General features: G+C 42.0%; 1 protein-coding gene across 3 annotated transcripts in view; it reads left to right on the top strand.

The window, feature by feature from the left end:
* The window catches only part of DICER1 (dicer 1, ribonuclease III), a 55,640-nt gene that overhangs the window by 27,510 nt on the left and 10,958 nt on the right, over nt 1-17,172 (top strand). For 2 of the 3 annotated variants that reach the window (XM_083433302.1, XM_083433303.1), the window contains 11 exons: nt 117-249; nt 1,083-1,158; nt 2,364-2,503; nt 3,602-3,781; nt 4,909-5,122; nt 5,974-6,127; nt 6,541-6,723; nt 7,210-7,315; nt 7,803-7,978; nt 9,142-9,922; nt 11,165-11,320. In XM_083433302.1, coding sequence (XP_083289428.1) covers nt 117-249; nt 1,083-1,158; nt 2,364-2,503; nt 3,602-3,781; nt 4,909-5,122; nt 5,974-6,127; nt 6,541-6,723; nt 7,210-7,315; nt 7,803-7,978; nt 9,142-9,922; nt 11,165-11,320 — 2,299 coding nt within the window. Of the gene's footprint in view, nt 1-116; nt 250-1,082; nt 1,159-2,363; nt 2,504-3,601; nt 3,782-4,908; nt 5,123-5,973; nt 6,128-6,540; nt 6,724-7,209; nt 7,316-7,802; nt 7,979-9,141; nt 9,923-11,164; nt 11,321-17,172 lie in introns of those variants that run through there. The other variant, XR_014509499.1, reaches the window with a different exon arrangement.

The following is a 17,172-nucleotide window of genomic DNA, read 5'->3' as shown; positions in this document are numbered from 1 at the left end:
GCATGTGATGCTAACTTTCCCCTTCCCAGAGTAAGCCCAATGCATTATTTTAAATTCTTCAGTGGCATGGCTCTTTCCTAGAATAACTTAATTATCTTTAATCTTGTGTTACATAGGTACTGTGCCAGACTGCCAAGTGACCCGTTTACTCATCTAGCTCCCAAGTGTAAAACTAGAGAACTCCCTGATAACACATTTTATTCAACTCTTTATCTACCTATCAATTCTCCTCTACGAGCATCAATAGTTGTAAGTATTTCAGTTTATTTAGGTTACTTTATGCTTGGAATATGTTCAAAGTTCTGCTTTTTTCCATTGGCACTGGTTTAAGATAACGCTTTGCTGTAGTGCTTATTTTGCAGCCCTATTCTGCTTGGCAGCTTGATCCCATGGATTTGCCATAAGCTCGATAATTGGTGCAAGCAGTGAATTATGCTGCATCAGCTAAAACTATCAAATGGGGCACAGTTGACTGTTCTAAACACTGTAGAGCATAGAGCCCAGAATAGGAAGTGAGAGAAGATAATCTTAATCTTTCTCATCATCCTGACTAGACTAGCATATTAAGACTTGAATGAACTCATTGGAAATTGCATAGGAAGTGCTTCATTGAGCTGGGTCCGGGCCCAGTTTCTGTTAGCAGCTGTCTCAGCACAGAGCTTTTGGAATCTAAAGGAAAATATATTATTCCTTCATGTTCAGTGTTCACTTGAAATCATCATCTGTGGTTTGGTATTTATTATGCAGTAGGATCCCGTGTATCTTATTTGCTGCATGAGAAAAAATTAACAACTTGTGCTGGTAATCAAAATTTTATCTATTCTATTTAGGGCTATGTGTTTTTAATGTGATTTCATTATTATTTAAGGTGTCCTTTGCATAGGAGCTGTGTGTGTGTGTGTGTGTGTGTGTGCGCGCGCGCCCCCATATAATTTTTATTAACAAACCAATCAAACCACATTAATTCCAAATTACAAAGCCAAATTTTTAATTTTTTTGTTGGGGGTACCCATACTTCGAGCTCAGAAAGGGATCCAAACATGTCTCTTGCTGCTGCTTTAATGTTCAAATTTTATTTCTAGGGTCCTCCAATGAATTGTACAAGATTGGCAGAGAGAGTTGTTGCTCTTATTTGCTGTGAAAAATTGCATAAGATTGGTAAGCATATTTGAAAGCGAGGAACATTTATTTAGTCATGAAAAACCTAAAGGATACAATTTTGTACTTTTTTATTGATATGCTTCTCAACGCCTACATATTTGCTGCCAAAAACATTTCATGCAATTGTGGAAAGCACAACAGAAATTTTGGAACACTTCCTCCAGATATATATATATTTGATGATATAACTGATATATCATTGGCTACAGGGAAATAGGAATTGGAGCCAAAAACATGTGAGTGGAAGGCCACTCATACAATGCTGGTTTCCCACCTCCTCCATTATGCAGCCCCCGTGTACCCACCCCTAACTCCTGTGGGTGACTTGTAAGGTATCTCAGCTTGATTTTCCCCAATTCTTTCCACCAGTTGAAACTTCTCTCATCTTGCCCCCGCTGTTATGGAGGCTCTTCAGCATTTTTGTTGTAATAGTTGTAATAGTAAATATTTTTTATTGATTTTCATAGATGTCACTACATTTTTAATATATACAACTAAACATTATTATAACTCTCCTACCCCACCCCATTTTTGCCAGCTGTTGCAGCTTTTTTGAGAATATTGGGGTTATCGTCAAGATGAGAGGCCATGCCATTTGCTTGAGTGGACTTCCACCTTCACATGTCTGGATCCCAGTCAATATGTTTGGGAATAATGCAAAAATTTGTATTGGAAATAAAGCCCAATGAACTTGGTGGGACTTCCTTCTGAGTAAACATGAATAGGCTCAAGCTGAATATATTACTTTTAGATTCTTAGTGTTATAGATTGGTCTCTAAACAATACCATTTAACAAAATTAGTGTAGCATCTGAGAACGTTTAAAAGCTTTTCGTCGGTTATTTAAATTTAGGCAGCTTTCACCAAGCCATCGGTGCAGGAAATTAAGTTCTCTGTCACTTCCAACAGAGGATTATTTTTAATTCTTTTGCATGTACTTGGAAAGGTTTATTAAAAAGCAACCCAAAAAACTACATTGCCTTAAACAAATGAGGAATTTAAGACCTTTCATTGGCAAAGAATATAAGGTGCATGTGGATTGACGGCTCATGCTTTGTTACTGAGTTCACTGAAATGTCACAGTTCCTCAACATTTTTATCATAGGTCTTATAAAAGTTCCCCCGGCCCCGAAGAGATAGATATTTCCACATTTTATGAAATATAATTGGATTTATAACTTGTTCTTTATCGATGCATTTTAGGTGAACTGGATGATCACTTGATGCCTGTTGGGAAAGAGACAGTGAAATATGAGGAGGAACTTGATTTGCATGATGAAGAAGAAACCAGTGTTCCAGGAAGGCCAGGCTCTACAAAACGAAGGCAATGCTACCCTAAAGCTGTTAGTATAGTTCTGTGCCCTCACTATGTGTGACTGTGCTGTGGTGTTGAACCATGTTTGTTTAAGATTCTTCTAAGTTCCATAGCAGAGGCAGGATATGAATAGACTAACCCCAAGGTCCTACAGGAATGTTTTGCAAACAGTAATTCCCATATGTTTGGGGAAAGGAGTCTTGATACTCTACCATGGAGTAATGGATACTATGATCACATAGGCTAAGACATCAGACTTTTTCCATTCAGATCTGGGGGGTGGGGGGTGGAGAAGGAGATTGAGGGAGGAAATAATTTTGTATAAAGTTTTATGTTGTGGACGCTAATCTGACATTGTGGAAAATTAATACTTTTTGCTTCATTTAAGAATGTATAGTCCTTTTTTATGTTTAAACGACAGCAGAGTAGCAAAAGGCAGGCTGCTACTTCAGGATTTTGCTTGTGTGATTCAAGACAGGGTTTGATGGCACACGTTGGAGCCTCCTCACTTAAGCCAAGTAGATGTAGGACTAATTAGTGCCTGTGTGAAAGTCTGCAGAAAACCAGAGAATGCAGCTCTGACTGGCGTGCAAAATACGTGCTTTAGCACTGTGCTATAGCCCTACCCATAAGTTTTATGATGTAGTAAAATCACTTAGCCTTTAACTCTTAACAACTCCATCTTTTAAACGGTTGCTAATGAACTTCTTTATTACAAGAACAAATGTATTCATACACTGCTTTTTATGCCCCCGTGTGCAGCTAGAGTCCTTTCAAAGACTCACCAACTTATTGGATCATGTGCATTTTGTAGGCTAGAGTTCGCTCCATGAATTATTTGTTCCATACTGCTGCGCTTTATTTGCAGATTTATTATTTTACTGTTGTTGTGGCAGAACACTTGTAAGGGTAGAAATTATGCACGTTGTGGAGCAGAGATGTCTGATCTTCTTCTTTTGCTTACACTCAGGATGCAGACTGAAATGTTTTCCTTTATCCTGATGTCTTTTCCATTTAAAACTACTTGTGTACAAAGATAAATTTATAAGTAAAAAAATAAGCACAAAAGTAATTCATAAGGGAACTTTTGATTTAAAAATAAACTTAATTTATTCTATACCTATAGATTCCAGAATGTTTGACGGATAGTTATCCCAAACCTGACCAACCCTGTTACCTTTATGTAATTGGAATGGTATTAACTACCCCTCTACCTGATGAGCTCAACTTCAGGCGGCGAAAGCTATATCCTCCTGAAGATACTGCAAGATGTTTTGGAATACTGACAGCCAAACCTATACCTCAGGTAGTAAACTTGTGCTTGTAGTCTATCTAGTCTGCTTTGAGATGTTTCAGATTTGCAAGCAGGTCATTGTGTCACATAACACATTCATATACATGAAACAAACTTAATCATTTCATTTTAGTTTACTACAAATAGTTGCATCAATCATTCCAGCATAATTTATCCTTTCAAAGCAGAAGCTCAGGGCTTTTTGGTATCTGGCTTTGCATGTTGCAATCCAGTGGCTTTTTCATCTTATAAAAATGACTTGGAAACAGACAGTGGTGGATTTATTAAAGGTAAAGAACCCCTGGATGGTTTTCAGGCCAAGGGAGCCAGTATTTGTCCACAGACAGCTTTCCAGGTCACATGGCCAGAATGACTAAACCGCTTTTGGCCCAACAGAACACTGTGACGAGTGCCAGAGCGCATAGAAATGCTGTTTACCTTCCCACTGCAGTGGTACCTATTTATCTACTTGCAGTGGTGTGCTTTCAAACTGCTAGGTTGGCAGTAGCTGGGACAGAGCAACGGGAGATCACCCCATCACACAGATTCGAACCGCCGACCTTCTGATCAGCATGCCCAAGAGGCTCAGTGGTTAGACCACAAAGCCACCCACATCCTAGGCGGTGGATTTATAGGTATGCTCGACTGAGCCTCCCCACCCCCAACTTATTTAGTTTATATTGTTAGCTGAGAGGATACCTTTAAAACATGACTACAATCAATTAATGGTGCTCAGTGAATTCTAGTATTTTAGCTTGTTGCATTATTTCCACTCTTCATTTCTCCTACTTCATGATTAAAGTCAGTGGAGGTTGGTCCATTAGGTAGCCAGGGCTTAGCCCTACCAAGTGATATGCCAAGCAATTAAAAAAAAAGTTTTTCCCAAAATATCAAAGCCACACATACCCTTCCATAATCCATTTGAATTTAGAGATGCTTGGAGAGACAATTCTGTCCATTAGTTCTCTGCACCACTCAGCCGGTCTCAATCCAGAGGTATTACTGTGGTTATGAGATTCCACCCATTTGTCTTCAGGTAGAAAAACTATGCATAAATAGTTGCACATTAGCACTTTGGCCAGTTCTTTGTTGGAACAATCTCATATTGACTTCTCCCCCCCCCCCCTTTCTTCATTCAGATTCCTCACTTTCCTGTGTATACCCGCTCGGGAGAAGTGACCATATCTATTGAGCTAAAGAAATCAGGATTCACTTTGTCTTTACAAATGCTTGAGTTGATCACAAGACTTCACCAGTACATTTTCTCTCACATTCTTCGGCTTGAGAAACCTGCACTAGAATTCAGACCTACCGATGCTGATTCAGCCTATTGTGTTCTACCTCTTAATGTTGGTGAGGAGAAGACTGTTGTAAATATTAATTTGCTATTATCGTTATTGTCATTATTATTATGCATCCCAGAAGATCCCGTGGAAATTTAAAAATTATTACTAAAAACAGTTAAAACAAATACTCAGAGGAATTGTGTGGGTCTTGAAAACACACACCTCATGTATCAAAGGACAGGGAAAAGAAGTATGTTTTGAGAGTTCATTGAAAGCTGTATAGTGAAGGTGCCAGGCGCACCACTATGGGTAGGGAATTCCACAACTAGGGTTTTTACACACACACACACACACACACACACACACACTGGGTTGGATCCATCTGCATGCAGAAGAGGTTTTCTGCTCAAGTGAGGGGCATTGTACAGGAAAAATGAAATAAATCCAGCTTTGTTCTTCCACTTGCACTTAAAAACAGGATATTTAGAACTGCTGTAGAAGCTTACATCACTTCAGGCACTCCTGTGCAGAATCTTGTGCATATGTTTGCATTGGGTAATTTCTATTCATTCTTCTTTGTATCCAGTGAATTGTTCTGTTTATTTTAGATTCACAGTTTGAGAAAGGGGTAATGGTTATAGTTGGAATTACATCAGAGGTATATAATACAGCAGGGATAACCAGCTTGGTGCTCTCTTAGAAGTTGTGGGCTGCAGAATGCCCTCCAGATGCTGTGGATTATAACTATACTTCAGCAAGAGTCCTGTGATACCAACAGATCTATTGCAGCATTAAGACTTAGTAGGTTTTGCTACAATAGGTAAATAGATGATGTTTGGGAATGTACACAAGGGGGTTTGTTTTTTTAAAAAAATCTGTTTTGACAGCTAAAACAAATATTTTTTTCTTTCTTTCAAGTTGATGGCTCCAGCACTTTGGACATTGATTTTAAATTTATGGAAGATATTGAAAAATCTGAAGCACGTACAGGCATTCCCAGTACACAGTATACAAAAGAGACACCTTTTATTTTCAAATTAGAAGATTACCAGGATGCAGTTATCATTCCAAGGTGATTATACTGTGTGTGTGTGAGAGAGAGAGCGGTATTTGTCAGCTGCTAATATTTCATAGATATAAACACGGTTAAAGATGCTTAACCCTGGCTTACAGGATATGCAGGAGAGTCTACAAGTAAAAAATAATATGGTTAATGAAATACTAAAATAAAACCAATAAAATTCTTATTGGTATAGATTACTGGATGTGCCCAGAGTAGCCCTTTGTGTCCTGGCCAGTGCTTAACTATTTTGATAAATCCAGTCATTCCACTCAGCTTTTAATGGAAATAACTTATATTTTATTTTGGACTTGCTTGTGGTTGCATAGTAGGACTTCTTTTCTGATGTATAACTTCAGGTCATGTTAGGGAACCTGTTCAGCAGAACATTTGACATTGCAACCCAAATATCTGCTTCTGTCTAGGTATCGAAATTTTGATCAGCCTCATCGATTTTATGTTGCTGATGTCTACACAGATCTTACTCCACTGAGCAAATTTCCTTCCCCAGAATATGAAACTTTTGCTGAATATTATAAAACCAAGTATAACCTTGACCTGACCAATCTCAACCAGCCATTGCTGGATGTGGACCACACATCTTCAAGGTAAAGAGGGTTTTGATAGCTTAAAATAGTTCTACTTTGTATTGTTTCAATATAGCCAACGTGGGATCTCCCAAGGTTTGCAGAAGTGAAAAAAATTGGCTGCAGATTGCCGTATGTTTGAGAGAGGGTGGGGAGAGAGAGATATGGGAAGGGGAAGAATAGAATGTAATGCTTGGAATCCAGAACAGCTGCTCTCAGTGCTGCAATATTTTGCTGCAGGCCCCACTTGTTAAATAGAGTTGAAATTAGTTTTTGCCTGAAATGCATTTGGTGGTTCCTGCTCAGGAGAAACATCTGGGGAATTTCAAGGGAAACAAAAATAATTTCTCCAAGTCTGGTAACATATCTAATATTATTTCCCCACATCCCTGGTTTTAACATCTTTTAATCAAGCTTTCCCTCATTTTTCTTTGCACCACCTTCCAGGGTGAAATGCAAAGTTATACTGCATATTTTAAAGAACAGCCCTTCCCATTTTCTCTTTAGACTTAATCTTTTGACTCCTCGTCATCTGAATCAGAAGGGGAAAGCTCTCCCATTGAGTAGTGCTGAGAAGAGGAAAGCTAAGTGGGAAAGTCTACAGAACAAGCAGGTAATGATGAATTTCCTATTTTATGGCGTTCAACACCTCTTTAGTACGCTAAAATGGGCTGACTAACCACTTTTGTTGTGAGGACAGTATTCACTTTTGCCCCAACCCTCTGGAAACTGCATCTCACGCACGCTTTTGCACGTCGTCGTTCCCCCCCCCCCCCGCCACCAAGGTATGCACTCCTCCACTTAGATTATCTAAAGAGAGGCTGTTTCCCACTCCAAACTCATCAAATGTTCGATCTGATGAGTGGAGGGTGGGGTGGGAGTCTGCAACTCTATCAAGGTGTTGGGCTTTTATCCTTCCCAGTGCTGAATATTCTCCCTTTTTCCCTTTCCCTTTTGGCTGCTCTTGTCAAAATTAGTTTGCTCTTGGGGAAGGGGGTAGGAAAAAAACCTTGGTGGGAAATCAGGCCCTCGAACTGTGGGTTGCCACCTGTGCTCTGAAATATCGAGAGACTAAAGGCAAATTTTATTCTTTATTAAAGATTCTGGTTCCAGAACTCTGTGCTATCCATCCTATTCCAGCATCGCTGTGGAGAAAAGCAGTTTGCCTCCCCAGCATTCTTTATCGTCTTCACTGCCTTTTGACAGCCGAGGAACTCAGATCCCAAACCGCCATTGATGCTGGTGTAGGAGTTAAGTCACTTCCTTCAGATTTCAGGTATTGGAATACTGTAGTTAATCTCTATAAAGTTATGTTGCATAGTAGTCTGACATTTTGCCATTGCTATGTCCTCTGGTAGCTTCTCATTTGCCAAAGGTGTGCCTTCCATATGTAGAAACCATCTTCTGCTCATGGAAGGGCTATTTATACACCTCACACCTAATATGTTGTGCAATAATTGAAGCTAAATTCAAACATAATGCTCTCCATGCGCAAGCATGAGATGTATTATATAGCATGCCTCTTATAGCACTATGCAAACTCTTCCTCTGTAGTTGTGTCTTTGAAGGATTTTTATCCCATGCATCCACCAAAAAAGTCTTCCAGAGCAGCTTACCAGGATCAATAGAAAGACTATTCCTAATCCCAGGATTTATCATCCATCTAAAAGGCATGGCAGAAGGAAAAGGAATTGGGTGGCAGGAAACTAACTTAGGCACTTAGTTTCAGAGTTCTTATAGTAGCATGTGGCTCACGTATTTGTAGAACAGTACAAGCAACTATATTGTTCCACTTGTGGTTCTTTGGATTTTATAATCAGCATCTATCAAAAAATGTAGATATCAAACTGTTATACTATGACCACTGACCAGCATAATGAAGTGTTACAGCGGGATCAGGGGTGCCAACTTGAATAAAAAATTGGGGTGGGGAGGAGGTAAGCCCCACCCCACATAATCACAAGATGCAGCATACACACACCATTTGAATGGCAATAGCCATCAACTTTGTGGGGGTCTGCCCTCCTCAAATATTTTAGGGGGGGAGGGTCATTAGCCCCTAGAAGTTGGCTCCTATGAGTGGGATCTTCCTCTTTTGCTACTAGGAGTGGCTCAATTCCTGTTCAGGAGCTGACGTGGAATGTGAGTTCCCAAAGCAGTTTTCAGTTTGGGCTATTTGGGTGTGTGATTGTTGTAGGTAGGTGGAAAGCACCAGTGCTGTGGCCCTATGCCTTATTTATTTAGTTAACAAAATTTATATACTGCTTGATTGTCATAAAACCTCTAAACTGTTCACAAGAACAGTTAACATTATCAGTAAAAACAAAATCAATTAAAATGCTTTCAGATAATTAACATTTACAGTAAAAAATAATAATCACATCAGCATCTATCTACATGTATGTGTACACATGATTAATCAGTTAATTTATTTTACAGATATCCTAACCTGGACTTTGGGTGGAAGAAGTCTATTGACAGCAAATCCTTCATCTCTGCTTCTAGCTCTTCTGTAGCAGAGAATGAAAATTATTTTAAGCACAGCGCAATTGTAGTCCCTGAAAATGCTGCATATCAAGGTGCTAATAAAACCTCTTCTGCAGATAAGCATGACCAAATGTCTGTGAGCAACAGAACATTGATTGAGTCACCTAGTAAACTCCAAAATGACGTCTCGGTAGAACTGGCAACAGTTAATGGTGTTTCTTACAATAAAAATCTTGCCAACGGCAATTTTGACTTAGCTAGCCGAGACTTTTGCCAAGGAAATCAGCTAAATTACTCCAGGCAGGAAATACCTGTACAACCAACTACCTCGTATCCTATTCAGAATTTATACAACAGTGAGAACCAGCTCAAGCCCAGCAATGAATGTACTCTACTGAGTAATAAATATCTTGATGGAAATGCTAACAAATCTACCTCAGATGGATGTCCCAGAATGGCCCTGAACACCAGTGCTTCAGATGCTTGTGATCTTTCAAAGGAAAGAATGGATTCTGTAACAAGCCCTTCCAAGGGATACTCCTCAAAAACCCTTGGCCCAAACCCTGGTCTCATTCTTCAGGCTTTGACTCTCTCAAATGCTAGCGATGGATTTAATCTGGAGCGTCTTGAAATGCTTGGTGATTCATTTCTAAAGCATGCCATCACTACATATTTGTTTTGCACTTACCCTGATGCTCACGAGGGACGCCTGTCATATATGAGAAGCAAAAAAGTGAGTAATACTTCCATGATCCTTAACTGTTCCAAAAATAATAAGTCCACATACAGGATGGAAATGGATGGGTATGCCAGTAGCGTAGCACTGTAATGCACAGTTTTCCTAAGAACTTCAGGCACCGGATTTATTTGTTTGTTAGCATGATTTATGTATTTTTGTGGTTTTACATTACAAAGCATCCTGTGATCCTGGGATGAAGGGCAGGATAGAAATATGTTGTGTAGAAGGTCCATAGCTCAATGGAAGAACACCTGCTTTGCATACAAAAATTCCTACATTTCAATCCGTAGCATTTCTACCTTGGGAGAGACAAAAACCTGGAGATCAGCTGCCAGTCAGCGTAGACAGTATTTAACTAGATAGACACAGTGGTCTGACTCCACAAGGCAGCTTTTGATGTTACATAACCAATGCTAGTATAAATTAATGGGGATTTCTAAAGGCAAGCAGCTTTATCATTACTGAGAAGGGATGGCTGAATATATCTGACTAGGTGCAGCTAACCTTTCCCCACACCTGAACAACTCTCCCTCCCTTTAAACTTCCCCCACCCCACCCCTTGTTGCTCACCCCAATCTGCAGAAGCACTTCACACAGTGATTTGCATGATTAGGGATTGCCCAAGTTCTTAGATTAGAACTAGAGAGGTAAAGAGACTTTTATCTATCCACTTTCTCCACACCATACATAATTTCACACACCTCAGTTGTGTCCCTTACTCTCCTTTTTCTCTAAGCTAAAAATCTCCAGATGCTGTAAACCCTCATGGGTAAATTGCTCCAGCCCTTTTATCGTTTTGGCTGCCCTTTCCTCAACTTTTCCCATTTCTACAATATCCTTGTTCACCAAGACTTTTTCTTGTTGAATCGAGTGTGAAACATGATAGCTTACTGTTCCTGATTTCAATAAAAGATACAATGCATATATTAGGAGCATGGAATTTTGTCTTATATCATATCACCCTAAACTTAAGAGCAGCTTTGTTTTGTCCTAATTCCTTGTCCTTCACACGGATTGTATATTAACTTTTTTTGAATAAACCATGAATAGTAGGTAACAGCCCATATCTGAGCATAGTTGGATAACAATTATGTAGGGGTGGGTGTGGGTGTGTATTTATATGGGGGAAATTTACCACAAAAATAAGCTTATAAATGGAAGTTTTAAATCAAAGTTTACTGTGTTCTCAGAATTATTGATTGCCTATAGATTATGATAATTTCTTTTTCTTTAAAGGTCAGCAATTGTAACTTGTATCGTCTTGGAAAAAAGAAAGGGCTTCCTAGTCGCATGGTGGTATCTATTTTTGACCCACCTGTCAACTGGCTTCCTCCTGGTTACATAGTAAACCAAGACAAGAGTAATACAGACAAATGGGAAAAAGATGAAATGGTAAGCCTTTGTTGAAATACATGTAAAATTGAATGTCTTGGTGTATAAGTATATCATTACAAGTGAAACAGTCAAATGGGGTTTCTGCTTCTTATCATACTTCAGCAGAATATCACCTATTACATCTTTGTGTTTAACTCCTCTTAAACCACTGCTTTAATTAATAAAAATAGAGAGCAAAGTCATGTTGGAAGACTAACAAAGGGCAATTTGTGGAAATTGGTTCACTAATAAAGTGGAAAAGAACAGAAATACTTGCAGTGAAAATATACTGTTAATATTTTCCTTGGCCTGCTGTTAGGAAACTCTTAATGTCCCTCAGGAACATTTATCTCTTTGCTATGAATGAACATGAATACTCATGAAAAATAAGGGGTTTTTAAAATCTAGATGGCCTTTTTACCTTGGTGCTAGCACCTATTATGGAAATTGATAAAGAATGTGTTTTCAGCAATTTTAGCCTCATGTGACCAAAAGAGCAAGATTGTCTGGGTTAAAGATCTGTGTATGCAGCTTTTAATATGTCTCACTGCAGAGGCTTGTCTTTTAAGAACCCTTCTCTGCCCCATGCACTTGCTGCAATGTCGAACACAAGGTGGTTCAGATGTAGCCCTGACCATGGTTTGGTGTTATGTGAACTACCAGCCAGTATCCTCAGGTTCACATGCTTCTCCCCTCCTCTCAGGAGCAGTAATTATCTGCTTCCACAGATATATAAATATGCATGGAAATGTTTGTAAGACTGCATGTACAGATTTGCATGTTGTTTACTGGACCTAAGCAATCCTCTTCTCCTTCCAAGAGGGGGTGTAAGGAAAGCTGTGAGTCTACATTTATCTTTTCATATGCTTGGTTCATATGCGACTTGCATTATGTTGTGGCTGGTGTGTTTATCCCAGGGAGTACAAAAGTAAAGGTTTTCCTTGTAGTGCTTTCAGAGTGGGGTGTCATCTTGCTGGCATTTTGCAATGGGACTGTTAGCTCGTTAACATTCATTAAATCTTCATTAAGGATCAAAAACATAGATCTGAACTAATATTTGTCTTGCTTTGCCAAAACTGTCACTGCATAGTGGGATTTACTGGGGTTCTGAAGCCGTCGCTCAATTTACTGGAAACACTGACACAGATAGTGTTTGGACAAAGTCCAGATGTGTCTAGTACTATGAGTTGTTTCACTGTTGAGTAAAAAATTTTGACTGGTAAAAATAATCAGATGTCAAATTGCTAGAAAGATTGCTAGACTTCTGCTGATTCATTGGTAATATAACTTCCTGAATAATAGCCTTGTTTCTTTTTTATTATTTCTTTTTCAATATTCATATAAAACAGCTCAATATGGGGGGGGGGGACTACAGTGGTCCTTTGCTTTATGATTAGCTTTCCTCCATAAAAAGTTAATATTTTGATTAGAAAAAGCAAATAATGCTTTATTTGAGCTCATCAGTTTTCTGAAATTCATATTTTGACTACAGAGCCACCAGAGGGCACACTGAAAGACTGTTAATGTTTGCACTGTGAAATATTTATTGTAGAGTAAAACATTTCAAGTATACTCACTTCAAACAGTGTTATTTTATTATGCTCTTAAAATAGAATGGTTTTAATGCTATAACTCGCGCACGTAACATGTAATATAGTTTGTATGTTATAATCTCTTAGCAGCACGTGAGCTGTTATAGAAAGGGAGGGTACACGAATTGAGAGGGGGGGCATGAAGGTGGGGGGATGCTTCTGCCAACACCATGAAACAACTTGAAGGTATACGGATAGGACAAGCACTAGCACACAGGGAATCCATTACACTCTAGCTGTATAGATTGAATGCACTGATCATGGGAATTCCTCAGGAAAAAAGGGAAGAAGCTGTCCTGTCCATCTGAGTCTTGTTCACTCACTCTGCAATAATAATAAAATAAAAATCTGGGAATTTTGAGCTTGCCAAATAAGAACTGTATTTCTCTCTCTCTCTCTCTCTCTCTCTCTCTCTCTCTCTGTGTGTGTGTGTGTGTGTGTGAGAGAGAGAGAGAGAGAGAGATAGATGTCATCTTGGCCAATGGTAAGGGGTGATGGGAGTTGTAGTCTAACAGTATCAGGCTATGCTTGGTGTATTTCAAATGTGACGATGCTAAAATTGAACCCTAATATTATTATTTTCCCTGTCACTATTTTCTACATTGGCACCTTCTTCATCCATCAAGACATAGCATCTCTTTCATAGCCACAGCCTTTTAAGGTCCTGTCAGTTGATGTTTTTGCTGCAAGATGGGAGTCATTCTACACTTACATTAAACTTGATCGTCTTTGATTGTTTGGATTGTTTGGAAGGGCTCTTTGGAACTCTTCAGTTTTCACCTCCTGAATAGTTTGGTGTCATCCACAAACTTGACCATCTCAGCACTCACACGACTCCTCATTGCTCATGAGCACGTTAAAATAACCCTAACCCTAGTAAAGATCATTGTGATAATCCACTGATTCCCTCCATTGTGAAAATGTTCTTTAACCAGTTACTGATCCATAAGAAAACTTGTCCTCTTGCTTCACTATTGCAGTCAGGAGCCTGTGGTGAGGGTTCCTGATGCCCAGCTGAGCCATCCCCAGTGCTCCTCCCGCTCGTGGATGAGAGGGGAGAGCAGCGGGGATCCTTTGCCCTCTGCCGAGGGTGGGGAGGGCTCCCCGTCCCCGGTGCTCTTCCCACTCGTGGGGGAGCCAGCGCCGGGCTGGGGGATCCTTTAACTGCTCGGCTGAAGGGGGCAGCAACCGCATACTCAGCCAACCAGTTAAATATGCAGATGGAGGAACAAGCTGTATCGGCACCTCACCAATGCAGCTTTTTTCTCTCTCTTTGCAGTATGAGGGCAGATATATTGCTGGTGAAACCGCCACTGCTCCTGTCCTGAGTCCCTCTGCTAGCGAAGCTCACTGGAGGAAGTTGCTAGCACAGGGACTTAGGAGCAGTGGCAGTTTCACCAATGATATACTACTCAGTGAAGCTGACATTGTGGTCTGCTCCTCATACCAATCCTGGCGCTGTGGTCTAAAGCACTGAGCCCCTTTGGGCTCGCCGATCAAAAGGTTGGTGGTTCGAATCCCTGCAGCGGAGTGAGCTCCCGTTGCTCTGTCCCAGCTCCTGCCAACCAGTGCAAGTAGATAAATAGGTACTGCTGTGGCAGGAAGGTAAACAGTGTTTCCCTGCACTCTGGTTTCCGTCACAGTGTTTCATGTTGGTTTTTCTTTATCTTAAAGTGGTCGATGATGCTACGCAGTTGGTTAATTGAAGCTCACAGGTGTATGTTTGCAGTTTGACCTACTTAGCTGCACACCTGTGGTCTCTTGACTTTTTCCCTAATTAGAAAGGGGAGTTACTTTCTGCACCGGATGCAGGAAGGGATGTGATAGGATAATTAATTGATTATTTGAAATTGTATTTAAGTTGATCAAATGTTTTGTAAGCTGCTGGTGAGGACTGGTGATAGCTTGCAGCTTTTGACTGTTACGTTTTCGAAAATAAAAATAAGCAAAGATATTGTGGACAGCCTTTTATTTCTATGCTCTAGTCGCTGCGCAGACTGTGTTGATGAAAAAGTCCAATATTCATTTGTGACAGTAGCAGTTTAGTCATGCTAGCCACATGAGCCGAAAAGCTGTTTGCGGACAAACACTGGCTCCCTCGGCCTGAAAGCGAGATGAGAGCTGCAACCCCATAGCTGACTGGACTTAACCGTCCAGGGGTCCTTTACCTTTACCTTTTATTGATACGTTGCCCAGGCCTATTGCTCAGGTCACCTAACCGTCCAAAGCAGATTTGGGAGGCATACAAGGGACTGCAGGGATGAGAAAACCCAATGTTCAATTGTCCATTCATATTACTGGTACACAGGCACAATTGGATGTCCCTCATTGTCTCTTCTTACTCTATTGTAAAAACGAGAGAGCATTGGAAAGGAAATGGCTTGATTGTATCAATGTGGCTTGTTTCTGTTTGGATGTATTTCAGTCTTAGCTTCGTTTACTTTGCAGATTTGAATACAGTATCATTCTTGTCCTAAATCATAATTGAAAAACAATGTGTTGGCAGAATATCCAAAATGTTATGTATTAAAACTAAAAAAAAAAATCGCAATTTGTTGTGATCCCTCCCACCCCAAATATAATATGTATCTGAAAGCTAAAACTTTCTTTAAACCTATGGCATTTACCAAGCTATCAAATTCCTAGCATGGTGTTTCAGTACTATCCGAGTAATTGTTTACATCAGTGTCAACCCCTGCTTAAAATATTTGGTCTACAGCTCTTGCATCTGTTTATAGATATAATTTAACAATAGTCTAAACTGGTTTCATTCATGCTGAGCAAATCGGCTTCTCACTGATTTGCAAAAAGCTCTATTTACTAAAGTGAGAAATTGACATTTTTCTGCTTAAGCACAATATAATTGCAGTAGTCCAAGATAATAGAGATTTCTGTTTTCTCTTTAGTTTTGCTGTGCCACATTCTGAGACAAACTTTCCAAAAAGGACTGAAACCACTGTAGAACAGTGTCTCCCAGTGCCTAGCGTTGTTTCTAGGTGGTTCAGGCATCTATAGTTCTTAGACAGCATAAATAATAATGTATTTACCGTATTTTTCGCCCTATAGGACGCACTTTTTCCCCTCCAAAAATGAAGGGGAAATCTGGGTGCGTCCTATGGGGCGAATGCAGGCTTCGCGGACCTCTCCGCTAGCAGCGGGAACGCTCCCGCTGCTGGCGGAGACGTGCCTGCATGCCGAAGCCTGCGCGCGCTGAGCTCAGCGCGCCCAGGCTTCGCGGACCTCTCCGCTAGCAGCGGGAACGCTCCCGCTGCTGGCGGAGAGGTGCCTGCATGCCGAAGCCTGCGCGCGCTGAGCTCAGCGCGCCCAGGCTTCGCGGACCTCTCCGCTAGCAGCGGGAACGCTCCCGCTGCTGGCGGAGACGTGCCTGCATGCCGAAGCCTGCGCGCGCTGAGCTCAGCGCGCCCAGGCTTCGCGGACCTCTCCGCTAGCAGCGGGAACGCTCCCGCTGCTGGCGGAGACGTGCCTGCATGCCGAAGCCTGCGCGCGCTGAGCTCAGCGCGCCCAGGCTTCGCGGACCTCTCCGCTAGCAGCGGGAACGCTCCCGCTGCTGGCGGAGACGTGCCTGCATGCCGAAGCCTGCGCGCGCTGAGCTCAGCGCGCCCAGGCTTCGCGGACCTCTCCGCTAGCAGCGGGAACGCTCCCGCTGCTGGCGGAGAGGTGCCTGCATGCGGAAGCCTGCGCGCGCTGAGCTCAGCGCGCCCAGGCTTCGCGGACCTCTCCGCTAGCAGCGGGAACGCTCCCGCTGCTGGCGGAGAGGTGCCTGCATGCCGAAGCCTGCGCGCGCTGAGCTCAGCGCGCCCAGGCTTCGCGGACCTCTCCGCTAGCAGCGGGAACGCTCCCGCTGCTGGCGGAGAGGTGCCTGCATGCCGAAGCCTGCGCGCGCTGAGCTCAGCGCGCCCAGGCTTCGCGGACCTCTCCGCTAGCAGCGGGAACGCTCCCGCTGCTGGCGGAGACGTGCCTGCATGCCGAAGCCTGCGCGCGCTGAGCTCAGCGCGCCCAGGCTTCGCGGACCTTTCCGCTAGCAGCGGGAACGCTCCCGCTGCTGGCGGAGAGGTGCCTGCATGCGGAAGCCTGCGCGCGCTGAGCTCAGCGCGCCCAGGCTTCGCGGACCTCTCCGCTAGCAGCGGGAACGCTCCCGCTGCTGGCGGAGAGGTGCCTGCATGCCGAAGCCTGCGCGCGCTGAGCTCAGCGCGCCCAGGCTTCGCGGACCTCTCCGCTAGCAGCGGGAACGCTCCCGCTGCTGGCGGAGAGGTGCCT

Source organism: Podarcis tiliguerta (assembly GCF_965153285.1).
Source record: "Podarcis tiliguerta genome assembly, chromosome: 1".
Classification (NCBI taxonomy): domain Eukaryota; kingdom Metazoa; phylum Chordata; class Lepidosauria; order Squamata; family Lacertidae; genus Podarcis; species Podarcis tiliguerta.
The sequence above is the reverse complement of the archived record's forward strand: the minus strand, read 5'-3'. Positions and strand labels throughout refer to the sequence as shown.